Source organism: Podarcis filfolensis (genome assembly GCF_964270895.1).
Source record: "Podarcis filfolensis genome assembly, chromosome: 5".
Taxonomy (NCBI): Eukaryota; Metazoa; Chordata; class Lepidosauria; order Squamata; family Lacertidae; genus Podarcis; species Podarcis filfolensis.
The window spans coordinates 91,417,870-91,444,637 of record NC_139608.1 but is presented as its reverse complement, the minus strand read 5'-3'; the positions used below and the strand labels follow the sequence as shown (position 1 = coordinate 91,444,637).

The window sequence follows — 26,768 nt, the reverse complement described above, 5'->3', positions numbered from 1 at the left end:
TTGGTTGTCCTCTTGCCTTTTTCTGGTGTGCCCCTGTTGATTTTTTGACGGCTTTTGATACCATTGGCCGTGGCTTTTTTGTGGAGAGGGTGTTGGGAGTGGGTGGCATTGCTTTGCTAACTGGACGACCACTTAGGGAGTTTTGTACGACCCTGTGGAACCTTCAGTGTTGAGAAGCCAGAGTTTGATTTTATCCCCCATGCTGTTTAAAATGTATATGAAACCACTGAATGGGGTCATCCGCCATTTTGGAGTGTGGTGTCCGCAATATGCTGATGCTGCACAGCTTTAGTTCTTTACGGCTGCAGGTGTAGCACTGAATCAGTGTCTTGCCTTAGTAATGGACTGGATGAAAGCCAATTAAATTAAGCCTAATCCGGACAAAACTGAGGAACTGTTTGTGGGTGGTTACCTAGACCGGATGAGTGGGATGTGTCCTGCTCTAGATGGAGTTACCCTCTTTCTGAAGGAGCTAGTACATCACCAGTCTCAGGGTGATGGAGAACAGCTCTCCTAGCTCCTCCACTGTGGGTGCTGAGCAAGCTGCTGTCAGCTGCAGTGCCCCAGAGCATGTAGCTGTTGGCAGTTCTTGGGCTAGGTTAGCATTTCCCATACTCATGGGTTGACTGAAGTGCTCCCAGCAGTGGCACCAAGCATGCAGCTGCTCAACAGGGTGGCCTAGCAGTGTGATTCCCCCAGCCTTAAATAAAGCACAGGGTGAAAATCTGTAAGCAAGGGCAAGCAAGGAGGAATTGCCTGAGTGACTGAATGAACTGCAAGCCTACAGCATTGCCCAGAAAAGGCTAAGTTGAAGGTGGCTTTTTGCTCTGTTCTTCTGTGAGACGATGAAGAAAGGGTGAGAGAGCAGAGAATTCATGGCAGAGACAGGACTCAAACTTCCTGACTCATAGCTCAGTTTCTTGACCCCAGGCCATGGAGGCCTTCCACATGTTGCTGGACTACAACTCCCATCCTCCTTGACCATTGACTGTTTTGGCTGAGACAGATGGGACTTGGGTCTAACAGCACCTGAAGGATCACAGATGCTGTGCCAGATCAGAAGTTTTCCACTTCATAATTACAGATCATATTTACTTGTTTAGAAAAAAATGTTCCACTTTTCCTTATAAAATAAACTCAAAAATCTTTGTGCACAAATGGAAAAATAACATCAAGCACAATAAAATGTTCAAATTAATGTAAAGCCAGTTCGGATTACTAAATTGTGCTAATAAGCATACATAAACGCATACAAATAAATATTTTGCCTTCTGGATCCCACAGTATGAAAAGGAACCTTAATCTCTACTTTATTACTTTTAGATGCAGAGTGTTAGTTTTAACTACGTATATGTTTTAATTCCTACTTTGAACAAGTATTGTGTTTGTTCAGGTGATTGCTGAACACCCAGATGCCTCAAGTGACGAAATTGAAGAGCTGCTGGAATCACAGTGGAACATGCTTAGTGAAAAACAGAAAGCACGCTATAACACAAAATTTGCCATAGTGACCTCTCCTAAATCTGAAGAAGACACTGGTAAACGTAAAACTGTGCTAGTATACTCTAACTAAGTTTAATATTTGTGGTGGTGTTAACCTAAGCACACAGCTTGAGACTTGTAGGGGGGCGGGCAGACTTTGCTGTTCTCCACTTCTAATTTTTGTGTGTCGTGATGATAGCCGTGAATGCAGTCTTTACAATAAAAGTCAATAATGTCTGCATTTCTTGGTCATTGTTCTGCGGAGTTTTTCTGTGTAAAACTACTGTTTAGATATTGCTGGTTTCTCATTCCCTTCCTGTCTATAAGCAGCTGCCTCACTGTTAGCAAAGTGAGAATGGTGGAAATGAGGAGAAATAATCTTAGCATTTAAATGTTATCATTAAACATAATCAAACCTCTTAAAATTACAGTGTCATTTGTAATTTTATTTCCCTTTGTAATAAGTGAAACTGTTGACATGCATAAACATCAGAAATGCATGTTTCCAAATTATAAATGACCAATTGAGCACTGTGCTGGTCTTCTAGAATAGCATCACAGCCTGCAAGGCATTTTGGTTGGTTGGTTGGTTGATATTAACACTTCGCTCAATATCCCGATATAGTACTAAAAGTTCTTTGGAATAATTAATAAACCTGAAGGAGAAAGGGAGGGAATTATATTAGTGATCTTTCTCAGTAAAAGTAGTAGCAGTAGTAATAAAGTAATAAATATTTAGCATATTAACTTCATTAGATTATTATGGAAATTTTAAGCCATCAGGTTGCTGCTTTGGGCAATGAGTGGAATGAAGGTGTGTTTGACAGGTTTGTCAGTTTTGGAAAAAAATGTATAAAAAGTGCAGTCAGTTTTGTTATCTGTGTATGAAATAACATCTTGTGGGAAAGTTAACAGCTTTGTCTTAATGTGTAAAATAATGGATGTCTATTTTAAAACAAACAAACACAAACAAACAACACTGCACAACATTCTGTATCTCTAAAGGTTCATCACAGAAGAATATGGGCGAGGCCAAGCGTAAAGTGTTTCAAGAATCCCCTAAAAGGAGATCAAGATCCAGAAGTAATTGAAATCTGTGCTGTGTACTATTAATTCATTATGAGTAATTCTTAAGTCTGCCTTTTATGTAATTGCTCACAAATCATTGTTTTTCTCTCAGATGTTGTGTTCCTTTGGCTTCAGAATTTTTATGGCTCCCAAATTAAATACTTGAGTGCTGTAGTGCTGAATTTTGTTCAACTTCCTGATAGCTTCGTCCTACAAAATAATCAAAATGAATATAGCTTATTTCATAACTATACAAATATGTATTTCATGCTTGGGCATGTTTTTAGCAGTCTGCAAATGATCACCATTGTATGCCAGTATAGATTATGCCAATATATTATGTTCAGAAAGCACTGGCGTATATAATAACTGCTGGCTGTGGTATTTTTAAGCTTCCTAATTGACATGAATTATGTCTGGACAGTTATCTGTAGCTGTAAAAAAAATAGTTTATTAGCATTTGTTACAGGATATCATATTATGTTCTGAAGTTGGAAGTTCGGACTGTTACATGAAGCAGCTGCTCCTCAAGGCACTTCTGCTGAGATGGGGAAAGCAGTAGAGATGAAGTTCATTACTATTACTTTTTCCATATAGATTCAGACTGCTAAGAAGTTTGCCTTTTTTTAAAGTAAGTCTTTACACCAGAGCAGAGCTGTTGAAACAGATTGGCTGCTGATCCTTTTGTCTTGGAGCTACCTCTCTGTAACATGGAATTTGACTACTTCATCTCCCCTCATATGTAAACATTCAGGGTGTTGATGGCATCTGTTCTTCTAGGCTTTGATTGAGACAGAACATTTAAAACGGGGTTTTCTTGGCCTTCGTACAAAATAAATTCACATGCTACCTATATTGCTATCCGTCTGCCAAATTGTGGGAGAAATGGCACTAGTGATCTCACAGACAGGGATAACTGAAGCCTTCTGTTGTATAAGACCTTAATTCCTGGAAGAAATTATTTTAAACCAAGAGTAAGACTTCAAATTGTGTGGGTCCATTGGTAAATTGCTTGAAACAAGAAAACGAATGTTAACTTGCACAATAACCATGTGGTGTGTTTTGATAAGAAGCTTAGCCCTGAAAGATTTGTACTGTAAAACTAGTTTTAGAAACAGAACTTCCAAGCCCCAGGCTTTTAAGGGTTAATAAAGCATATTAAAACTGATGAAAACTAGATGAGTTCAAGATACTTTCTAAATGAGCTTTAGATCTTTTTCATGTAAGTTTCCCCCCATCCCCCTGCTCCAAGGTAACTTACATGGAAATAAAAGGAAACCAATAAAGAGGACATGGAAACCTAAAGAAGATTTTGAACTTCAGGAACTTCCTAGGAAAAGGCTCAGGATGGATAAGAAGAATTACCTAAAGGTAACTACATTGTTGGCTTGTTTGGTACATTATAATAGCACCAGACTTGATTATATATTTCGGTTTTTCAGACTTTCTATAGTGTTCTGCTTCACTGCAAACAAATGCATTAACTATGAAGTGGTTACTCAGAATGAATTTAGAACACAAGTTTGGGGTGTATTTGAATACATCCTCTAGGATGTCATATGCATCATTGAATGTGACTCTTTCTGGAACTTTTTGCCAAGTAAGTGGGAGGGGTGTTGTCAGGAAGCCAAGAGGGGGGGGGGAAATAATGGACTGTATTTGGGAAAACAAGTAACTCACATGGCTCTTTTCCTCAGGAACACTATATAGGAATATCACTGCTTTAGAGAGCCATCGCTGCTTTTTTTAATGCAGCATTCCTGGAGCACTAATCCTCTTTCCATCTGAGACCTATTTGCATATCTAACTACCCTTCACCACGAGCAAAGGGGCAGAAACGCTGAATTTTAATAGGCCTCAATTCCAGAATTAAGATGGACATAAATGAGAAAGAACGAGCATAGCTAGACCACACGTCATTTCCACATTGGGTTTAAACGCTCACTTGCTAATGTTCAACCAAAATTAGCTCTCCTGGAACTTAAGCTCATTAGATCTAGTCCTGCCATTTGGCAGAAGAGAACACATCTTTGCCCTTTTCTATGTGATGGCCTTTTTAAATAATGTCTTCTCCAGGCTAAACATACCCAGATCTTTTAACCATTTCTCATGTTTTGTTTTCCATACCTCTGACCATCTTCGTTGCTCTTCTCTGAATGCATCCAAGTTTGTGCAGTGCAGAGAGCAATAGGGCAACTTTATGAAATATTTTGCTATGCAAAATGTAATTGTACACTACAGTCATGTGAACACCAGTGGCCATCTTTAATACATAGATCATGGGATACATTTTATAACAACCTTTTAAAACAAATTTTGAGGGTAAGACATGCGTGCTTAAAATTGCTTTTAGTGTTGTGCAATTCAGGATCAGAAATCGGTATACAATAAAGTATGTTTCTGTGGGCTCCTGTTGATTGTGGGGCTGGTGTTTTCTCGGTTTGGATTAGAGTGCATTGACTTTCTGCTCTTTGATTCTATGAGTGCAGCAATTTCTCAGTTCTTGTTCATGGTGGAGGTATTTGCACATAAATTGAAAATATGCATGAGGTGGGCTTTGTTGTTCTTACTCAAGGTAGCCCAGAATTTGCAGAATTGTTGGTTAAGTTACACTTTACGTAAGTAAAGCTTAATCTTAAACAAATGGGACTCTTACCTGAATGTGTACTCAGAATTTCAGTGTTAATCATTCATGCAATAATCCTTTAGACCATAACTTAGTATATTTAAGGCTTGATTCAGACATCTTTCTAGAGTGCAAATTTGGGGGGGGGGTCTGCTTGTTTGGAATTTGAGGATTCTGTTCCTGTTTAACAGCGTTCTGAACAACTGGGAGGGGAGAAGAAGGTTTAGGAACTGATGGATAGCCCTCATTTTCTTGAATATGGAGCTTTTCAACACCAGCCTGTCCTTTCCAACAAGTGCAACTGTCTTTCTTTTAAAAAATGCTGTTGGTCACTTTGCTCCAGCAGCAGCTTGTGTCTATGATTTGCCCAATAAAGCAATATAAAAGATCTTGCAGATATTTGTTGCATAATGCTGCGAAAACAGCCCTCAAATCTTAAGAGCCTTGCTTATAAGTATTTTGGCTTCCAAGAGGCCAGCTGCCTCTGCCTCTTCAGAATGCTGAAGGGCTCCATTCCACAAGAATCCCAGCAGGAATGAAAGCCTAGAACGAACTGACTTTTGCCCCCTTGCTTAACCCAATTTTTATTTTAGCCACCAGTCTTTCCCTGCTCCTCCCCTGTCCAGGGAATAACTGCAGCCCTAACCCCTTCAGGAGCTGTTGCTGTGAGCTTGCCATACTTGGGGGTGGCAAGGGAGAGTACAGGTTGAGCAAGCTCAGTGCTTCCTAGCCTTCGCTGACAGAAGGTGCGGCTGCAGGCAGGGAGCCCTCCAGGGCTTTGAATGGGCTGAAGCAGCCTCTGTAATTGGCCACATTAAGAACATACTGTCCCTGGTAGTGCAGCATCGTGGATAACATTGCAACTTCTTGGTGTTTCTGTCGGTGTGTGTGAGAGAGAAATTCTTTCAGTTTTGTGCTGTTCTTTACACTGGATTAGGGTGTCCATGTGTCCTATTTTTCCAGGACACATTCTCTTTCTCGGGTAAAATTTATGTCTGGGTGGATTTTTTTTCAATTTGTCAAAATATCTGGCTATACTTTCTGGATGAGACATAGACGTAACTGATGGTTGAAGTTACAGGTAGGTAGCCGTGTAGCTTCCAGTAGCACCTTAGAGACCAACTAAGTTTGTTATTGGTATGAGCTTTCGGGTGCTCATACCAATAACAAACTTAGTTGCTCTCTAAGGTGCTACTGGAAGCAATTTTTTTAATGCTGGTTGAAGACTTGCTTTCTTCTTCTCTTCTCATGCTTTCTTCTTCTCTTCTCCTGCCCCCCTCAGCAATATATTGCAGATTCTCTTCTTCTTTCTTTGGCGATCACTCGCATCCAAGTAAGATTGTCTTCCATAAACACTGTTTTAACAATGAGTCTGTAAGTGACTGTGGAGGCCAATCCTGGATCCATACGTCCTTCCACAGTGGGGGCATAGGTTTCCGGGCGGGAGTTGATCACAGTGTGGATTTGCCAAGCGTGCCTTCCTCTTAGCATGTTTCTCCCTTGCATCCTGAGTTCGAGTGTCTTCAAAGCCCATGACACCTTTGGTAAAGGCTGTTTGTTCCCCAGTTGGAGCGCTCGCAGGAAAATGTTTCCCAAAATGTTTGCCTTGAGACAGTCTTTAAACCTCCTCTGTTGACCACACTTACACTTTCTATTTTTAAATTCGGAATAGAGTATTTGCTCTGGAAGACGATAATCAGGCATCCGCAGAACATGACCAGTAGGTGTATTTAAAATGAGAGTCATCATAGCATCCTCTTTTTTTGCTCTTCACAATCTGGCAACCATACACTGGAAATAAGTGAGCACCTTTTTGCCATGCAGTCTCTGCCACAATACTCGCTTTGTCCCTTTTTTATGAAATCAAAGCATGTGGTTATAACATTAAAAAAAAACAAAACAGTCTTCATTGAGAATACAATTGGGTGGCCTTAACTTAGTGAACACAATGTAATTTCAAGCATAAATGGAACATTTTATACTTTTATCAACTTGATTTAGTCAAAACACAGTTTAGCACCTTCTAAAATTCATTATAGAAACCCTTGATATAAGCACCAGTCAGAGTTCTGGATAGACCATGCCTGCAACAGGTTTGTGTTTAACCTTTAATAATACTAATAAATGATTGTTTTGATTGATAGTTTCTCACCTTCAAGAGATTCCATATAAATGAGATGGATGTGGGTTTTTTACCTTTGTAGTATCTTCTGTAGTTTTGTATTACAAAGACATTTGCCTGGTAATGTCCACATTTATCCAGATTAGGTTTTTTATTTTTTCATTTCATTTCATTTTTATTTTTATTTTGTAACAGAGGGAGACAAGCAATGACAAAACAGCAAAAACAAACTCAGCTAAAGTCACAGAAACCTCTTCTTCACAAAAGAACCAGTCAGGTAATGTGGTCAGAACAAGCTTTGATGTAACATTTTCAATTAAATTCTTATAAATTCCAGTTGTTGAAGATTGCCAGCTCCCTAGTTTGATGAAAAAAATGTGGCCTTGTTTGAATGCTGGCATGAGTTGTTGTTTTCCTGTATTGCTGTTGTTGGCCCATATCTTCTTCTAATATTGTGAAGAATGCGATTCATTAGACATAACTAGTAAAGTAGAGTGCAGTGAACCCCACCCCTCAGTCATTCTATGGGCTAGTTTTTAACATGCCACAGGATTCTTTGGCTTGGACCTGGTGGCGCACTTGGCAATCAACAGAGACCAGTTGTGTTTGCACAAAGTGGGATCTTACTGCCCATTTGGCCCCTTGGATCTACAGTGCCACAACACACCAGACATCGTGTTGGAAGACCCCCTGGCCCTCTGAAACAGCTTATACAAGACCGGAAACCTCTGTTCTGCTTGCAGTTCTTAGAATTCAAATTCAATTAGCATTGCGTTTTTCCATGCCGTTTTGGTAGATTTAGTTCGACAGAGCAGTGATGAGGAGTGGGAGGTAGAGAGGTAAAGGTAAAGGGACCCCTGACCATTAGGTCCACTCGTGGCCTACTCTGGGGTTGTGGCGCTCATCTCGCTTTACTGGCCGAGGGAGCTGGCGTACAGCTTCCGGGTCATGTGGCCAGCATGACTAAGCCGCTTCTGGCGAACCAGAGCAGCACACAGAAATGCCATTTACCTTCCCGCCGGAGTGGTACCTATTTATTTACTTGCACTTTGATGTGCTTTCAAACTACTAGGTTGGCAGGGGCAGGGACTGAGCAATGGGAGCTCACTCCATCGCGGGGATTCGAACCGCCGACCTTCTGATCGGCAAGTCCTAGGCTCTGTGGTTTAACCCACAGTGCCACCCGCGTCCCTGGGAGGTAGAGAACCAGTCTCTAAAAGCTATTGGTCTAGATACACTTGCATGGCAGTGCAATCCTAGAAATGTGAGCTCAGAAGTAAGCCCCATTGTGCTCATGGAACATGCTTCAAGGTAAGAATGTATAGGATTGTTGCTTAAAAAAGAAATCTGGGTGTTGTAGTGTGGCATGTTTCATCATAACTACTCCCACCATGAGGTTGTTTTTGAAACTATTTTATCCTTGAAAACAAATTTGCTAGTATTTTTTAAACCCCAGTTTCTACTTAATTGACAAATTGAGGAAAATCCAATACATGCTGCTCCACGTTCCATAGAATACAAATTAATTAACAAGTGACAAATGTGCAGACTTGTTTAACTGAAGTGTTTCTTAACTATTAGTGCCTCTTGAAAGTGCTCTACAGTTCAGTACTGCGGTAGTTTAAAAAGTCCAGTGTAAAAGGTTCCCACACACTTGAGGGGAGGTTATCTACAGAATTCAAGAAAATGCGTTAGAATTCCAAGTTCACCTTGTAAACAAATTATTTTGCCGCAATGACAGGTCTTTCAGATGCATGTAAACCCCTGAAGAAGCGAAATCGGGCTTCAGCAGCAGAATCGTCAGATCTTGCCTATAGCAAAACTTCATCTCCTTCAGCTTCCTTAACTGAGAACGAGGTAAAAATATGAATGAATAGTGGCATTCAGATAAAACACCATAACTTCTTTTTAAAAACCATGCACAAAATCCACATAAAACAAGGCAATGAAATTTAGAGTCGGGTATTTCTGTTCTGTGAACATCTCTCCTGCACTTCACCACCTCTGTTCTTGCTACACACTGGTAGACTGAGCTGTGCAAGGCAGGGAGAGGAGGAAGGGCTGGTGAATATCTGGCTCAGAAAGAAACTTCATCTCAGATGGGTCCAACAAAAGCATTCCTCATACCCAAATGCTCGGGAAGAGATGCTCCTATCCCATGCACAGTGTCTCCTGAAATAGCACTCTGGATAACTCAGTGCCACCCATGATTATCGTGACTTTCTTCCTTGGTCAGCCCCTTCTGTGTAGAACTCTGTATTGCTTTAAAACTATGAAAGGTAGAAGAATGAATTGAAAAGCACCTGGAAGAGCATACTTCAAGCTTCCAAGTCAGTATATAATACTTCGAATGTACATACAATTCAAGCTGTACTAGGACTAACACAAGTTAAAATGCTGTGTAAAAATTGCAAAATCAAAGTTTGGCAACTTCTCTGAACATTTTAGAATACGTTTGTATGTTGGCGTATAAGATATACTCAAAGCTAACCCGAAGGAGGAAAAAAAACCCAACCAACTAAGGAGCTGCTTTATTTCCAAATGCATCTTATTCTGGTAAATTGTTACATAATTTCACATTAAATAGTATCATATATTTATGCCATCTTGTGTTTATATCAATGTTTTATGGAACTAATTGGAATAACTAAGGTATGTACTAAGGTATGTATCACAATGTATACAACAGTGTAAGTGTACATAGATTGAATAATCTCTATAAAAAGTTAAACACTCTGTTCCAAGATTATAGTTTATTTCAACTACACAGAAAGCTGTGTAATTATTATGCATCTTATTCTGGTAAATTGTTACATAATTTCACATTAAATAGTATCATATATTTATGCCATCTTGTGTTTATATCAATGTTTTATGGAACTAATTGAAATAACTAAGGTATGTATCACAATGTATACAACAGTGTAAGTGTACATAGATTGAATAATCTCTATAAAAAGTTAAACACTCTGTTCCAAGATTATAGTTTATTTCAACTACACAGAAAGCTGTGTAATTATTGTTGCAACAATGTAAATCACAGATTGCATGTATGGTTGCAATTTGCTGTAAATACAGACACGGTGTAACCAGCCTGGATAGCACGGTGCTGATAACACCAAAGTTGCCATTTTGATCTCATAAGGGATAGGTGCATATTCCTGCATTGCAGGGGGCTTGACTAGATTATCATCGGGGGCCCTTCCAACTCTGATCCTATGTCTGGGTAATGAATATGGCTCCTGAGAGAAGTAACAGAAGCTTCCCACCTCATCCCCTCCTCTTCCCTGTGCTCCCCAAAATGTTCCTTTGGATTTGGATTGTTGCTCTTGAACAAAGTGGGGTTGGGCTCAGGTTGTTGCTGGATCAGGCGGGAACCTGTTTCTCAGCAGACGTGTAGAATTGTACTGTTTGGATCCAAGTCATTATTTTTAGATAATTCTATAAACGCACTGAACTGAATATTCAGTTTGGGCCGTGCAACTTGAAGCCTCTCCTAGCTGGAGTCTGGACTGGCTCCGGTTGCTTCCTATCCCCCACTCAGCTCTTGGTGTCCAGGCTCTCCTTTTGGACAGGAAAACAATCTTCAGTGCCACAGTGCCAGGTAGCATTTTCAAAGTAACAAATCTGAGCCTGCGCTCCCTATTAACTTGGCTGCACGAGAACTGAAGGTCTGAAAAATACTCATATAGACTTGGTTGACTGAACTACATCTGGCATGGTTTTCGACTGCACCTTCCCTTCCTCTGACTCCTTTTCCCTTTGGGCATTTGTAAGAGCCTACACTTCAGCATACTGAAGTTTCTGGGGGTACAAATTATTCTGGGAGACACAGCAGCTCTCGCAGTGGCCCTAGGAGGAAACACTACAGGTGAAATGTCTGAAGATCTGATCAGTTCCACGATCAGTTCAATTACTCCAGTGCTGGGTATCTCACCTATTTGAGATGAGAATAACCTAGCCTAGATGATGATCATGGATTCCTGGCTTGGTAGCTGGGGAAGTAGTTTTGAGAAGGAAACTGCTCGATCTCAGAGGGATTCTATAATGGCAGTTTCCTGAAGCTGAGGGAGATTGTGGTGGCAGCTTGTTAGTACTTCTCAAGGCAAATGGAGGGACGTTGTGTTGCATCATGTAGACAGACAGCAAAGATCATTGTCACAATCTCTCCTAAATGAAGGCCTTCTGCTCTTCTGGGGTCCTGCAGGCAGTGGCCCTAAAAACTTAATGAACAAACACCAATCCATTGGTTTCTGAATTCCAGAGAATATCCTTAGAGTAGTAACCAAGGTTGGGTAAGTGGTGATGTGACTTTTTCTTCTCTGTTTAGCAATCCACTGATACTTTTTTTCATTAGAAGAAGTAATAAGAGACAGTCAACCCACTAAGGGCAGATTGGCCAGTTGATTTCATAGACACCTTTCCTCCATTTCTTTATATCTCCTAGGCTAGCATAAAGTTCTGTGAGCAGCAGGTAGGGATGTTCCTTATTGCTGCACGGTGCTGAGGAGACCATGGTTCTCAGATCTTGTGAGTTCCAACATCCTCGTGGCTCAGTCATGCACCAGAATCAAAAGTATAAGCATTTAACTGCTTGGAGGTTGAAAAGAACCTCCCCCTAACCCATGATTACTCCAAACATGTGTTTGGTACATTTCTGGCTTGTTCTGTGACCAATAGTTCGTGGGATTGCAAGAAAGGATTCATCAGCAGGTTGGGTGGGTCTAGTAAGGTCTCTTACAGAAGGGGTTTTGGAAGTCCTGGAGTTTCTGCAGGACAGTCTTAATACATTTTGCAGACAGGCTTCAGCTTTGGCTAACATTGTAGGCCCCTTGACATCTACTCCAGCTACGCACTCTCATGTGCACCGGCTTCTGAGAACAGTGTTCCTCATTCTTCCCACAGCTTGTATAATCCTTGTCTATCATAGTTCTGTGGGCACTAGCCAAAGCTCTTTCCAAGTTGTTAAAATTCTACATTTGTGTATGTGAATTTCCGTCCTGCTCTGCCTATACCAAAGGACAGTATACTTGCTCATGACCTACTTCACTACAAAAGTGTGGCCGTACGCTAAACATAGTGAGATTTATTTTTATACTTTGCTTTTTAACCAAGGTTGGCTGTCAGGGTAGTTTACCATCAGAAGCCGCATAGTACAGTATAATTGGGATTATGTTAGAATGCGTGTAGCAGTCTCTTCTGGGCACTGGTGATAAAGTACATGATCTAAGTCCTTTTCTAGACAGACGGGCACTGTAGGAGCTACAGAACTGATTTGACGGGGCAAAGCCTTAATTAACAGAAATCTCTTTAAAATGGCCCTTGGCAAAAGAGGTACCCATGGCATTTCTGGATCTTTGGTTAGGAAATACATTACCATTTGAAATGCATAAACCCGTCAGTCAGTTTCCTAATGTGTGAAGGTGTACACACAGGGCTCAGGGGAGTCCTGAGGTGGCAGCACTTGTGAGTAAGCCAGCCAGGGTGCCTTCTAGAATGTCAAAATTAATGGACAAACCACAGTAAGGCATTCTGTCCTGTGGGCAACCCCTGGATCACAGACCGAAGTCCAACTGCTAGATTTTAGCGAGCCCTTGGGATCCCTTCCCACCCATCAGCTGTTAAGTGGGGAGCATAAATTATGCAATTGCAGCTCCTTCCTCTGGAAGATTATAAAAGCAGAGAGGAAACGTCCCAGCAGAGAGGTATACTTGCTTTTCTTGAAAATACACAAAAAACACCTGTGCAGTCTGCAAATTGCATATATGCAATTATTGGGATGCAAACTGCATTCTGATGTTTGAGGCTTTGAATAGCTGCAAGGTAGGGCTGGCTATTCAACTGTGCATTTTTTATTTTTTTGCATTCTTCTTAAATTTCTGAGTTTGGTTGGTTGGTTGGTTTTCCCCTGTTATGCAGTCATGAAAAGATAAAGTGTGTTTCAGAGCTTTTTAAAATAACCTTCATAAAGACAGCTGTGGATAAAATGGAAGAGGAAAGTTGAGAGTGCAGTTAAATATACATCTATGTTACCATGGAACATCGCTTTGTATTCAGATCTGGCACTTGTATATGGGAGTGTGGCTCCTGACAGCTTTCCCATCCAAGTAATGTATCCCTCCTTCACCCTGAACTAATGAGCCAGAGATACTCAGTGCTAGCCTTTTAAAAGAGAGAAACGTGTATCTATGACGCCGTGAACTCTTGGTCTAACAACTTCAAATTTGCAGGATCTGCAGTTCCTGCCTCTTTCCTCTGAAGATGGCAGCCTAGAATCTAGACCGTGTAACTTGGAAGATGTGTCTTTATAGATAAATTCACAATCATGGGTTGTGTATTACTTTTTGGTAATTGGTAATGGGTGAAGGAAATGCCCAACCTGAATATTTGAAATCCTTCCTATTTTTAAACGTACCTGTGCTAGACGTCCTGTCACTCTTGAGTAGCAAAATGAGGATTCTGTTCTTGTGAATTAATGTGGATTTATGTCCATTTGGGAAGAAAGGGCTTATCTGTGCCTACCCTCTCTTTGTTCTGCTCCATTTCATGGTCTTATTCTTTCCGGGCTTTGGAAGGTTGAATTATTTCCCCTAGTGCCTGGTCACTAGGTTATCATGTGTTCACTGAAAGCTGTACGGCATCTCTAAAATTACTGAAGAGAAGTTTCTTATACTGTTAGAACTTTTCTCCGTGAGCTCCATTTCATCAGTTACATTTTAGGCTAGTGGTTCTCAAAACATTTTGCAGCAGCAGAACCTTTCACTTTGAACAAAACTTCAATGGAACCCATGCAGCAAATTGATTTTAAAATGATTTTTGCTCCTCGCTGCTTCACCCCTCCCCCACGCGGTAATCTTCAGCAACAAACGGCAATGGAAAACCAGGAAAGACAATGCTTCCTGCTATTCAATTCCTGGAAAGCGCAGCAAGGGAAGGAGAGAAGGAGAAGGGATTCCCAGGACAGTTCTCCTGCCCCAGTAGTGCATTTAATCTCTTTGACTGTTGCAAAAATGGAAATTGCACATTGTTTGCAATTGTCCGCCCTTACAAATACCTCCTTTTGGGTGAAGGTGATGGAGAGGGTTGTGGGGGAGCAGCTGCAAGCATTCTTGGGTGACACAGACTATTAATATCCATTCCAGTGTGGGTTCAGTGCTGGCCAGAGCAAGATGGGAGGAGCACGACTTTGCTCCTGGTTCTTGATCTCTTGTCGGCTTTTGATACTGTAGTCCGTTGTGTGTTATTGAATGAGAATTGGGTGCAGAGTAGCACTAGGAGAGTTCCTTTAAGTGCCATTGAATATCTATCCGAAGCTGTTGGGAGGAGTTATTAAGCGTTTGGGGGCAAGGTGCCACCAGTATGCTGATGACACTCAGCTCTTGTTTCTCCATAACATCTGAATCGGGAGAGGCCAGGCAGCCCTTGGACTAATGCTTGGATGCAATGGTGAAGTGGATGAGGAAGAACAAGCTGAGCTTTGAATCCTGAGAAGACAGAGGCACTGTTGGTGAGTGGTTCCCATGTCTGAGAAATTAGTCAGTTCCCTGCCCTGGATGGCTCGCGCTCCCCCTGAAGGAGCAGGTTGACGGCCTGGGGGTACCTCTGTATCCAGCTCTGTCGCTGGTGGCCGAGGTTGCCTCCGTGGCTAGAATTGCAGTCGGTATGACAGCTACGATCATTGCTGAGCTGGGAAAGCTTGGCCAACATGGTTCATTGCAAGCTTTGAACTGTTTCCTTGCAAACCCAAGATCTGCTCCTTGAAGGGCTGGTTGTTTTGTGCCTGAGTGATACGCTGCTGCTCAGAGAAGACAGGGAGGGGGAGGCCGTTTGTCTCAGCTCCTCCTCCTTCCCTGTTAGTTGCTGTGACTCCATTTCTCCCTGCGGTGGGGGTTGCCGCACAGCTGAAAAGCAGGTCAGCAGCTCCTCCTTCTGGCTAGCTACCATGGTGGTACATAGTGAGTAAGGCTCCTGGATCATCCCGCTCTCCCATTCCTGCTTCAAAACCCTTAGAAATAAATCATAGCAGGCAGGAGACAGTGTTCACCAGCAGCAGGAATGCTCAAGAATGCAATTAATTTTTAGGGGACAAAGGAAAAGAAAGTAATTTTCAACACGTTTCTGGGTTAGGCTTCCAAAGACGGAAAGTATGTCTGCTGGAGAAGCTTACTTGTTTTAGTATCAGTTCTAGGCTGCCTGCCTCCCCCCCCCCAATAAAAAGAGGTGCCCTATTACAAGGGAATATTGTGCCAGTCTAGCACTTTTGCATCTGTTTCCTCATTCTTGTTAGGTCTGTTAGGTAATAGTTAACCTAGGCAGATAATACAGATTTCCTATCAATAAAGCAGGAGTTACTTGCTACCTTCCTTCCTGTTGTTAATTTGATTTCTCACCTGCCCTTCACCATAAGGTCCTAGGGTTGTATTGGGCACTGTATTCAAAAATGGGTAATTTGCAGGTGTCGACTGCTTCGGGTGTTGTGATACACTGTGCTATTGTTAAGTTTCACAAGCACTGCAAATAGGCAGTGTGAACCTATTGATTCCCATGACCTTTTTGAGGTTATCAGACTAAACAGATATTTTTCTTTGCCTTGCTCCTGGGTTGCTTTGCTTTATCAGCTTTTATCAGCGGCATATAGTGATCTTGTGTATTCTACCAATTTTTATGTGAACAAAAAGGCTTGTTAAATTTTGTCTTGAAAGTGAAGGGTGTTTTTTTCCAGTTTTCCTTTCCTGAATATCTTAAGCAAAGAAAATATTTGGCAGTTCATTTTTTTAAAGGTATATTCAGATATTCCTATCCTCTTCAAGCCAACATACTTCTTGTCTGTAGCAAAGTATACCGCATGGAATTTGACAAGATAAGCCATTAAACCCCTTAGGCTTCAACAGTTGTCTTTGTGTTATATGGGTAGATCTTATCTTATATGAGGATTAGGTTCCTGGGGATGGGGCGTCAAACGTTGTCAAGGGCAAAAGCTGGATAATTCCATTGGCTAAACAGCACTGTTAGTGTCCGAAAAATGAGAGTTTCGAGTTCTATGGTTCAATATATCCCGTAGGAGGGGATGCCATCTTGCTGCATCCAAATTGTAAATGACATTTTAGTTGTGTTTTGACTGCAAACCTTCATGGTCAAATCAGCCAATTGCTGTCAGATCAGCTAGAAAATTATTTTGTATGATAACTTACTTTAGAAAAGTAGTCTGTACCACATCATTTCCTATATTAATAGGAAATGCCAAATGAGTGTTACGTGCATGCACAGTTATGTGTGTTTCTGCAACATGCTAAAACTTGTTTGTTATCTAACACGTGCTGTACTTTTCTTTCCTGCACATACATCATCCAGCAATAAATATGAATAAGAACCAACAAAGCTCCTATGAGTGTCCCAAGTGTCATTTTTGTAGCCTTCTTTCTATAGTAATAATTGTAGCCCCTTTCGCCAGATGCCCAGGCAGGCTGATGTGAGTCTTCATTACCCCCCTTACGTTTCCCTAAATGCCTCCACTTTGCCACTGCTCTCAGTTCCTCAGATTTCAGTTCACTTTGTGAACTTTGTGGTTTCACCTCTGTAGTACTCTTTTTCTAATGGCCAAATGTGCTGGCCAAAAAAAGACATTAAATGCATCTTGGTATTGATATTTACCGGAAGTGTGGCTGGCCGGTAAGGTTAGGTGAGGAGCCTAGTTTGTTAGTACAGGTTGTTTGGAATTAACTATCTCTGTTGTTCTGTGGTTTTAAACATAGGTTTTATAGGAAGGGTTGTAGCTCAGTATAGATCACCTCCCTGGCATCTCCAGGTAGGTCTGGGAGATAATTTTGCTTTGAAACCCTAGATGGACCCAATGGTCTGACTCTGTATAATGGAGATTCCTAGGTTCCTATAGTTACAGATTAAAATGTTTTCTGGCTCCTACTTTAGAGATTATAAATTTCTAAAATCTCTATAATATTACTTTGCCATTATGCTCTTTTCACTGTAGGTTGTATTGCATATGAAATACTGAATTACTAACGATAACGAAAGCTATTATATATCCTAAATCAAGCTGTCATATATTTAAAATGGTCTATGTGGTTGACGCTACAGTTCTGACATTTGCTTTAGAGCCTGGCTGGCTCCAGAGATTGATAAGGCTGCGCAAAGGCCTAGCTTATAAAAATTCTCTTGATGTATTTTGTTATTTGGCAGGCTTTTTGGAGATTTAAAAATGAAGGCTGGGTATAGGGCCATTTCTCTGTCCAAAACCACCTAGTGAGGTGAGATTCAAACTGGAAATTTCCCAATTCCTATAGTTTAAGATATTCCAAATGCGTACCTTAAATTCCTGGTGCTGTATTTTAAATTCATACTAAACATTATTATTGTTTTTTATTTAGTTCTGACATTTTATTTTTGTTGTTTCTTTTACCCTAGCAGACGTGGAAATGGGTATAGCTTGGGTGCAGGCTTTGGTTCATGCGTATGCATTTGGACAGCACTTTGTATCCTCTTAGCGCTCATCCAATTGACAGTGAACTCTTAATGTGGATGAAGTTGTGTACCTTCATTTCAGGAACCAGTAGTATGACTAGCAGTGTGCAACTAGAGCTGGGTGCTTTGTCTGTCCAGGCGTGTTTAAAAGGTTTCAAAAATTTAACGGTAGTTTGTCATGTTCACTGTTCTCCTAAAGGGACCCCTGACCATTAGGTCCAGTCGTGACGGACTCTGGGGTTGCGGCGCTCATCTCGCTTTACTGGCCGAGGGAGCCGGCATACAGCTTCCGGGTCATGTGGCCAGCATGACTAAGCTGCTTCTGGCGAACCAGAGCAGCGCACGGAAACGCTGTTTACCTTCCCGCTAGAGAAGGTAATAGATACCTATTGATCTACTTGCACTTTGACGTGCTTTCGAACTCTAGGTTGGCAGGAGCAGGGACTGAGCAACGGGAGCTCACCCTGTCGCGGGGATTCAAACCGCCGACCTTCTGATCGGCAAGTCCGAGGCTCTGTGGTTTAACCCACAGCGCCACCCGCGTTCCTCGCTGTTCTCCTACATTAGCCCAAATCTTATATGGCGTTTACAGTACATTCAATAGACTTTCGGAGATGACACTTGAAAGTAAATAGAGGATTGTTTACACAATAAACAGTTTATTTAAACCATTGATGTGCTGCCCTTTGCTTCGTGCCAGAAATCCAAGATGGCTAACCATAAGGCTTAGCATTGCAATATAGCATAATTTAAATACTGTGGAATTCAACAGTTTTTTAAAAAAAAATCCAGATTGCATCAGTGCAACAATAAAATGATATAAAAATCACGCCTAGCCCTAACAACAAAAGCCTTCTTAAAATGAAAGCTCTTACCTACTTTTAAAGAAGGGAGAGTTGAGGTTACATCAAACCTCCCTGAGGCGGAAAAAGTCTGACTATTATCACCAAAAAAGATGTCTAATTTCAGAGAGTAGGGGGAGCAAGGCTTTGATGATGACTTAAGCATCTGAACAGGTTCATACTGGGGACAAGTGGTCTCTTTCAGTTATCTGGATCCAGACCATTTTCAGATTTTATAGGTTAATGCTAGCACTTTGAATTGGGTCAGAAAAACAGCTGGAAGCCCATGAAGTGCACGTTCTTATTTTTATTCTATGTACGCCACTATTACTATATCTGTCTATCATCTCTCTCTCTCTCTCTCTCTCTCTCTCTCTCTCTCTCTCTCTCTCTCTCCCTCCCTCTCCAGCTTTTGTATGCTGTTGCATAACACAAAATTCTGTGCAACTTACAATAGAAATAATGTAAATATAAAACAAAAAGCATAAAATCAAAGCGAAACAAATACAGCAAAAACATTTGCACACAGCACCCTCAAGATTATTATTTAATTAAAAACTGAGAGGCCTGGGGCACACATTTTTTTTGGAAGGCATGAGTAAACAGACAGATGTTCAGCTGGGGCCAGAATGGCCACACAGACTGTGCCAGGCTAGCTTCCCTGAAAAGGCTGTGTGCTATAACTGGTATTAAAAAAAGGTAAAGGACCCCTGACAGTTAAGTCCAGTCGCAAATGACTCTGGGGTTGCGGTGCTCATCTCTCTTTACTGGCTGAGGGAGCCGGTGTTTGTCCGCAGACAGTTTTTCCGGGTCATGTGGCCAGCATGACTAAGCTGCTTCTGGTGAACCAGAGCAGCGCACGGAAACGCTGTTTACCTTCCCGCCGGAGTGGTACCTATTTATCTACTTGCACTTTGACGTGCTTTCGAACTGCTAGGTTGGCAGGAGCTGGGACTGAGCAACAGGAGCTCACTCCGTCGCGGGGATTCAAACCGCCAACCTTCTGATTGGCAAGTCCTAGGCTCAGTGGTTTAGACCACAGCGCCACCCGCATCCCTAGTTCCACCCACTACATACCGTTTACATGGTAGTGTTGTGTAAATAATGCCTTCCCTTAATACATTTCTTTGTACACTTAGTGCAAAGGTGGAAAAGTGGTTTAGACCACAGCGTATGGCCATTACCAAAACCAACCTCTTCCTGCTGCTAACCTGCCTTAAGTCATTTGGGGTGAGGAAGATGCACCCCAAGCAGGGTCTCCAAAGAGGGCCTTAATGTTTGTGTAGCTAAATATGGGAGAAGGTCGTCTTTCAGGTAACCTCAGCCCAAACCACTTAGGGATTTAAAGATGAAAGCCAATATTTCATTTTGGGCCCAGAAATGGACTGGAAGCCATCACAGCTGACAAAGCACAGTTTCTAGAGACTTACTGTATTTTTTGCTCCATAACACTCACTTTTTTACTCCTAGAAAGTAAGGGGAAATGTCTGTGCGTGTTATGGAGCGAATGCCTACGGATGGTGGGGGGATCTGCTGCAGTCGTGAGCAGAGGATCCATGGTTCCCCTTCCTTCCCTCCTCCGTGGCTCGCTTTGAAACAGCACAGCGGGAGAAGAGCCGCTGAGTGGGGAGGTGAGAGGGACAGAGAGCCTGCTTACTTTAAAGGAGCAAAACGGGAGAGGAGAGGAGCCTTCTCCTCTTATACCCCTCACCTGCATTATTAGCAGCATCCTTCTCCACCCACCCCACGCATGTTCCTTCTCCCCTTAAACCCCTCGCCTGCATTATTAGCAGCATCCTTCTCCACACACCCCACACGTGCTCTTGTCCCTTGAGTGCTTTTCCTTCCCTCCCCCCTTAAAACGTGGTTACAAAGCACGGATCCACATGGATCCTCAGGATTTTTGCACTGGGTCACCCCAAATTCACCGTCAGATCCCAAGTCTGTGGCCACAGCATGAACCACAAAAATCATACATTCACTGTTTCGTTTAGAATATTTTTTTTCTTGTTTTCCTCCTCTAAAAACTATGTGCGTGTTATGGTAGGGTGCGTGTTATAGAGCGAAAAATACGGTACTTTTATAGGCAGCCCTACATACAATACATTGCCATGGTAAGTGGGAGGTTACTAGATTGTGGGAAATTGTGGTCAAGCCAACTCAATCCAGACAAGGTTACAGTTGGTGCATCAGTTGAAGCTGCTAAAAGACACTTCAAGCTGCAGATGCTACTTGAGCTACAGTGCTTTACTAAGTGGATTACTAAGCACTCCTAGACGGCACCTCCATGTAGAACAAACTGGACACCATTCACTTGGATGGTTCGATGAATGAGCCACCAGCCAACAAGACATTGTTTTTATCTCGATTGGAACTTGGTTTATTCACCCTTATCTAGCCAGTTCATCCAACCCATGCCCAAACTCTGCTTCAGGACAACCACAGCATTTCCAGCATCTGATGAAAGAGAGAGATTAAAGTTGAGTGTCATTTGTATACTGGTGACACCTCAGAACAGATCTCCAGATGACCTAGTATTTCATGGAGATGCTAAACAGCACGGGTAAAAGAACAGAACCCTGCTGAACATCAAAGCACTACTGCCAGGGGATCCAGCAATAACCCCCAAGCACTGTCTTCTGGTAATGGCTATCCCAAAAGGAGCAGAACCATCAAGCAGCGCCTCCTGTCTCCCAGACGTAATGTAGAAAGCTATATACAGAAGGCTGATTGCATCCAAAGCCACTGAGAGATCCAGGAGAATCAATAAGGAAGCAGTCCTCTTGTCTTTTTCTCAACAAAGGTCATGCCAAGCATAGTTTCTGCCCCAAAACTAGCCCTGAAACCCAACTAAAAATCCCAAAGTGAGATTAGTGTAATCCAAATCTTTTTATTACTGATGTACTGATCTTTTGATCACCTTGGCCAGGAAGGGAATGTTCACCGCTGACTTAATAGGCTAGATTTCTTCAGGGGTAATATAATAATGGCTTATTTTAAAGAAGCTGAGACTGCTGCCTCCATCAGACATTTACAGCCCTCGTGGACCGACTCCCTGCTAGACAAAATAAGCAATGGATGGCAAGAGTCAAGTATACAAGTGGCTGACCAGACTCGCCCAGGCACCTTGTCCACATCCTTCAAGCTGGAATAACTCAAAAGTCATTCCGCAAAACCAGATCAGACACTTCCACGATTGACGCTGCTTTATTTGTGGAGCCCAAGTCTTGATGGATACAGGCGACTATCCTCGGAGCATCTTGCAAACGCAGCACAGCTTTCTACCGTTCGTTCTGCTATCCCTTCCTTGGGCCATATTTCAAAAGGTCCTACACCGCATTGGAAAGCTCCTCTGCACAACACTGAAAGGGTGCAGTGGGGGGCAGGGCGGTTTCTACACTTCCATCACTAACTCGGAGTGGACTGATAATAGTCTCTCACTTCAGCCAGACAGTCGTGAGCCTTTTCCCACTTGTGACCCCGCTGTATTCCTGCTTGCTTCATTGCCCTCAGTTCCGGTGTGTACCAAGATGTTGCGTGGATTCTGCTCAGGAAAGAGGGCACTCGGGAGCAATCAATAGCAACCACCCAAGTAATCCCTGAGGCCCACTAGGGTTTCAGCAGCTATTCCAACCATAACTGCCCAAAAATATTCCAGAGCCCTTAGGGATTTATCAGTCTTTGGGTGGTGGGCCCCATTTCACAAGGCTCCCCCAGCTCTCCAGAGGGATAAAACCACGAAAAGCCTAAAACACATTCCATTATATGTGGAAACGTACTGGAAAAGTGGTATATAAATGGTGTAAATAAATAAAGTTAACTTGCTTATTTTTTATTTTTTTGTAATTTATATTCTAGACCTTTAGATCTCCAGGGGGTTTGACAGTGCAATTTAAAATAATGATGACAAAGCATACAAACTAATATAGGAAACTGGAACAATGTAAGCATTTTAGTGGGACAAAATTTTGGAGCTGGCTTGGAGGAATTAAACCCTCGACCTTCTTGGTTGAGACTAGCTATTAACCCAGTTATTTATATTGTTGTCTGCTTGTGTTTATGTATGTTAATTTAAGCATTTATATCCTACCCTCTTGATGGAAAAGACCATTTAGGACAGCTTATAACATTTAAAATTGCATTTTCATAAAAACAGTAAGAGAGGAACAGCAGTTAAAACCGAACACAAATACATTATCTGCCACGTACAATGAACTGGAGAGAGTGCTTTTTAGTGTGTTAGCTAATATGCAGCATGTTTAGCAAATAATTTTGGTAGTTCACTTCCGCAAAATTGTGCAAGAGAATTCCTAGAATTTTTAGGGTTATGTAGATTTTGTACTTGTCAAATAACCACAAAGAAAATCTGAATTCTGCAAAGTTTGTAAGTATGCATGTTCAGGATATCACTCTCAGCGAAAGAGAGCATCCTATATCAGGTAGCATATCTGGGCCACTTTTTGAGGCAATGCACATTCAATATTTCTTCTGGGGAAAAAGTGCCTCTTTAGTTACTGTGCTGTCCTCACTCTGAGAGAAAGCTCTTCATAAGCTCTGAAAGCCGTAGTCTGAACTCTATCAGTTTCTACACTTGCATGTTGGAATCACATTGTATATGCAGCCAGGTTGTAAGTTTTAAACACATTTAGCTAAATTTCCTGATCTCAAATTTAACTGTCTGGATTTATGTCTTAGCATTTATTTCTCCCGAGCACCATCAACTGACTCTTAACACTTCTTTGGCTTCCCTTCTCACTTCCCATTTCCTCGTTACCTTGGCTCAGAACCAGATTCTATCGTGGTCCACTGATATTTCACTGGATATTGTTCTCTGCTGTTGGCAGAGATTCCGAAGCACTGCTAAATCTACAAGGAGATTTCTTGCAGAACCACAGAGCTATCACCTTCAGCAGACATGCCCTTCTTGGAACTTTTCTCTCTTCCAGTTTCTAATAACAATAATGATGAATTGAATCCAAGAATAGGTTTTTCCTGCTCCATTCTAAGTACCGTATTTTTTGCTCTATAAGACTCACTTTTCCCCTCCTAAAAAGTAAGGGGAAATGTGTGTGCATCTTATGGAGCGAATGCAGGCTGCGCAGCTATCCCAGAAGCCAGGACAGCAAGAGGGATTGCTACTTTCACTGTGCAGTGATCCCTCTTGCTGTTCTGGCTTCCGAGATTCAGAATATTTTTTTTCTTGTTTTCCTCCTCCAAAAACTAGGTGCGTCTTGTGGTCTGGTGCGTCTTATCGAGGGAAAAATACGGTATTCTTAGACAGCCTATCCACTAGGAAGCACCCATGTCAGAATAGGAAACCTTTCACTCACTGTGTATTTGACAGATGTTCCATTGAAATGTCATAAATGCTTTTTCTTTTTAGGACAATTTCCCTTTTGCTTATAGTAGAGCCTAGTCGATAACAGTGGGCCACGCACGCTCATACTTGCAGGGGTCTTCTGTCACAAAAAAAGGAGTTTGTTAAATGAGAATGCAAGAAAGTTTGGGCAGGATTCACCTAACACATCCCATCAGAGGAAGCCCTGTGCCAAGACTTGCACTTGCAAAATGGGGCTTTCCCCTCTCTCATGCCCCTGACTGGCTCTGGGGAGGTTGGGGGAACCCTTAGAACAGCATGGGGGGCAGGGAGGGGAGAGGGGGTTGTTGCATCTGGCAAGCTGCAGTGCTTGCGCAAACAGTATTTGAAAGAATGTGACACTGAATTCCTCCTTTTATTAATTCTCTTTTAGATTTCAGACAGTCAAGGAGACGAGAGATCAGAGTCTCCTTATGAAAGTGCAGACGAAGGTCTTGCAGAAGCCTCTCTGTCATACAAGAAGTCTGACCGTGGAGGAGCAACAAGGAAAGAATACGTTTGTCAGGTAAGGGGGACATTTTGTTTGAGTAGGCGACAGGCTGCTGTTTTATGTACAGTCGCACTTTGGAAGTCAAACAGCTTAGTTCCTGAATGTTTTGCCTCCCGAACGTCGCAAACCTGGAAGTGACTGTTCCGGTTTGCAAACTATTTTTGGAAGCCAAACTTCCAGCGGGGCTTCTGTGGCTTCCTGCAGCCAATCAGAAGCCGCACTTTGGTTTCTGAACATTTTGGAAGCCGAACGGACTTCCAAAACGGATTTTGTTTGACTTCCGAGGTACGACTGTACTCTGAAGTGATCTCAGTAACATGCACTGCTCTGTAGGCATAAATAGAATTGGGCAAGATTTTAATTGCTCTCACCGAAGGATCAAAAAGGTTGTTAATGAGTGGAGAGAGGAGGGTTTTCCTGTTCCTTTCCTCATACATACAGGATTGAAATTGTGGAATAGACATGTGGTTTTAAATATGTCATAAAACTGAGAAAGGTAGCTGAGAAGGACAGAAACAGTTCATCAGTATCCTGTACCCTTTTTCAACTCTAACTTTTTTTCTTCTCGTAGCTCTGTGAAAAGCCTGGAGACTTGCTGCTCTGTGAAGGACGGTGTTTTGGTGCTTTTCATGCAAGATGCACCGGCTTCTCTGGAAAGGCCTCGGAACACTTTATTTGCAGCGAATGCTCTTCAGGCAAGTCTTCGCTCATGCATGCCAGCAATATTTGCATATTTCGTTTGAAGAAATTGTTATCTTTTAATGCCATGCTCACCTGGAGGATAAGATTTCCATTAGCAAGTTCATTCTAAGTTTTTTTCCCCCCTACTGCAAAAAATCTTTCTTATTTGGGATTGGGAAGGCTTTCCTCTGGTTTTCTCGGCTAGTGATCTGAAAGAGCTTTGCCTTTTCTTGCAAGTTTAGGACTTGGTTGAATTGCATGGGTAATCAGGAACAAGTTGCTCAGTAAACATTCCTTGCGGTGTTACTTTTTTCTGCTTGTGGTGCTTCTGTGATGGATTGTGTGAACCTGCCTGTGGAAATGTACAGTGGTCCCTTGGTTCTCAAACTTAATCCATTCCAGAAGTCCGTTCTAAAACCAAAGCGTTCTAAAAACAAGGCGCATTTTCCTGTAGAAATTAATGCAAAATGGACTCATCCGTTCCAGACTTTGAAAAGCAACCCCTAAAACGGCAACTTAACATGAATTTTGCTATGTAACAAGACCATTGATCCACAAAATGAAAGCAATAAACAATGTACTGCAGTCACAAAATCAATCAATCTGTAGTTGAACTGGGTTTCACACAGTCACACACACAAAAAGAGCCGCAAAAATAAAAACGCAAAATAAATAGCAAAAACGGGCAGACCTCAATGTAACACTCAAAACGGAAGTGTGGAACTCAAAATGGAAGTGTGGCACTCAAAACGGAAGCGTAACACTCAAAACAGAGCACATTCGGCTTCCGAAAAAAGCTTGCAAACCGGAACACTTCTGTGTTTGCAGAGATTGGGTTCAAATTGTTCAAGTAACAAGCCGTTTGAGAATCAAGGTACCACTGTATACAGAGGCAGTATGTCTCTCTCTGTTGTTGCTGCGAATCACAAGTGGAAAGTGCACTGTTGCAGTCATCTCCTGCAGCTTTTCGCGTCAATCCACCAGGCCTCTTTTTACATTATTAGAATATCACATCTCTCTCTTTTCAGGTGTTGTGTTCCTTTCTTTGTTACGGTGCTAAACACATTTTCAGTTTGGGATACAAAACCTGCCTAAACCCCTGAGACATTTTAGATGTTCTAGAATCTGAATGTACTTTTGGAAACTATAATTTAAGGTAGATGTTTGCCCTGAACAGGGTTACGGCCCACCCAGTCTTCTCTCATAATGGCTTTCATAGGGATTGGATACATTTGCCTTTCGGGGGGGGGTGTCAGAAAGTGCATGTACTTCATGTTATATATAATATTGGGAATGTTTTTATCTGTAAGAAATTGAGCCCTGCTTGCACATCATGGCAGGGCAATGAAATGTAAGAAAACTTAAGATACAGGTAGCTCACTGATGTATAAATAGTGCATCTGCTGAAAAAATATGTCTGAAAAAAGGTGGAAACTCTGGCTTCCTTGATAGAGGCATTTAGGATCTTGGTCTTAAATATTCATAGGAGATGCATTAGTGAAGAAGTACATGTGAAGACTAATCAGTCATAATGTTTATTAAGTGTGGTGGCGGATTTTTAATTTAGAAACTTCAGTTTCTGGTGTTTTAATTAATTACCA

At 41.9% G+C, this 26,768-nt stretch overlaps 1 protein-coding gene and 1 long non-coding RNA gene across 5 annotated transcripts in view; one reads left to right on the top strand and one right to left on the bottom strand.

Moving 5' to 3' along the window:
* The window catches only part of NSD2 (nuclear receptor binding SET domain protein 2), a 75,571-nt gene that overhangs the window by 27,420 nt on the left and 21,383 nt on the right, over positions 1-26,768 (top strand). For all 4 annotated transcript variants that reach the window (XR_014548615.1, XM_083615513.1, XM_083615514.1 and 1 more), the window contains 7 exons: positions 1,394-1,538; positions 2,488-2,565; positions 3,803-3,921; positions 7,494-7,575; positions 9,040-9,155; positions 24,370-24,501; positions 25,058-25,181. Coding sequence is in view for 3 of the 4 variants with exons in the window: in XM_083615513.1 (XP_083471639.1) it covers positions 1,394-1,538; positions 2,488-2,565; positions 3,803-3,921; positions 7,494-7,575; positions 9,040-9,155; positions 24,370-24,501; positions 25,058-25,181 (796 nt within the window). In the remaining variant the exon portion in view is untranslated. The remainder of the gene's footprint in view (positions 1-1,393; positions 1,539-2,487; positions 2,566-3,802; positions 3,922-7,493; positions 7,576-9,039; positions 9,156-24,369; positions 24,502-25,057; positions 25,182-26,768) is intronic.
* On the bottom strand, positions 5,757-6,255 carry LOC310763624. The gene is made up of 2 exons (XR_014548731.1): positions 5,999-6,255; positions 5,757-5,846 (listed from the first exon to the last, which is right to left on the bottom strand). It is a non-coding gene; the product is annotated as an uncharacterized lncRNA (long non-coding RNA).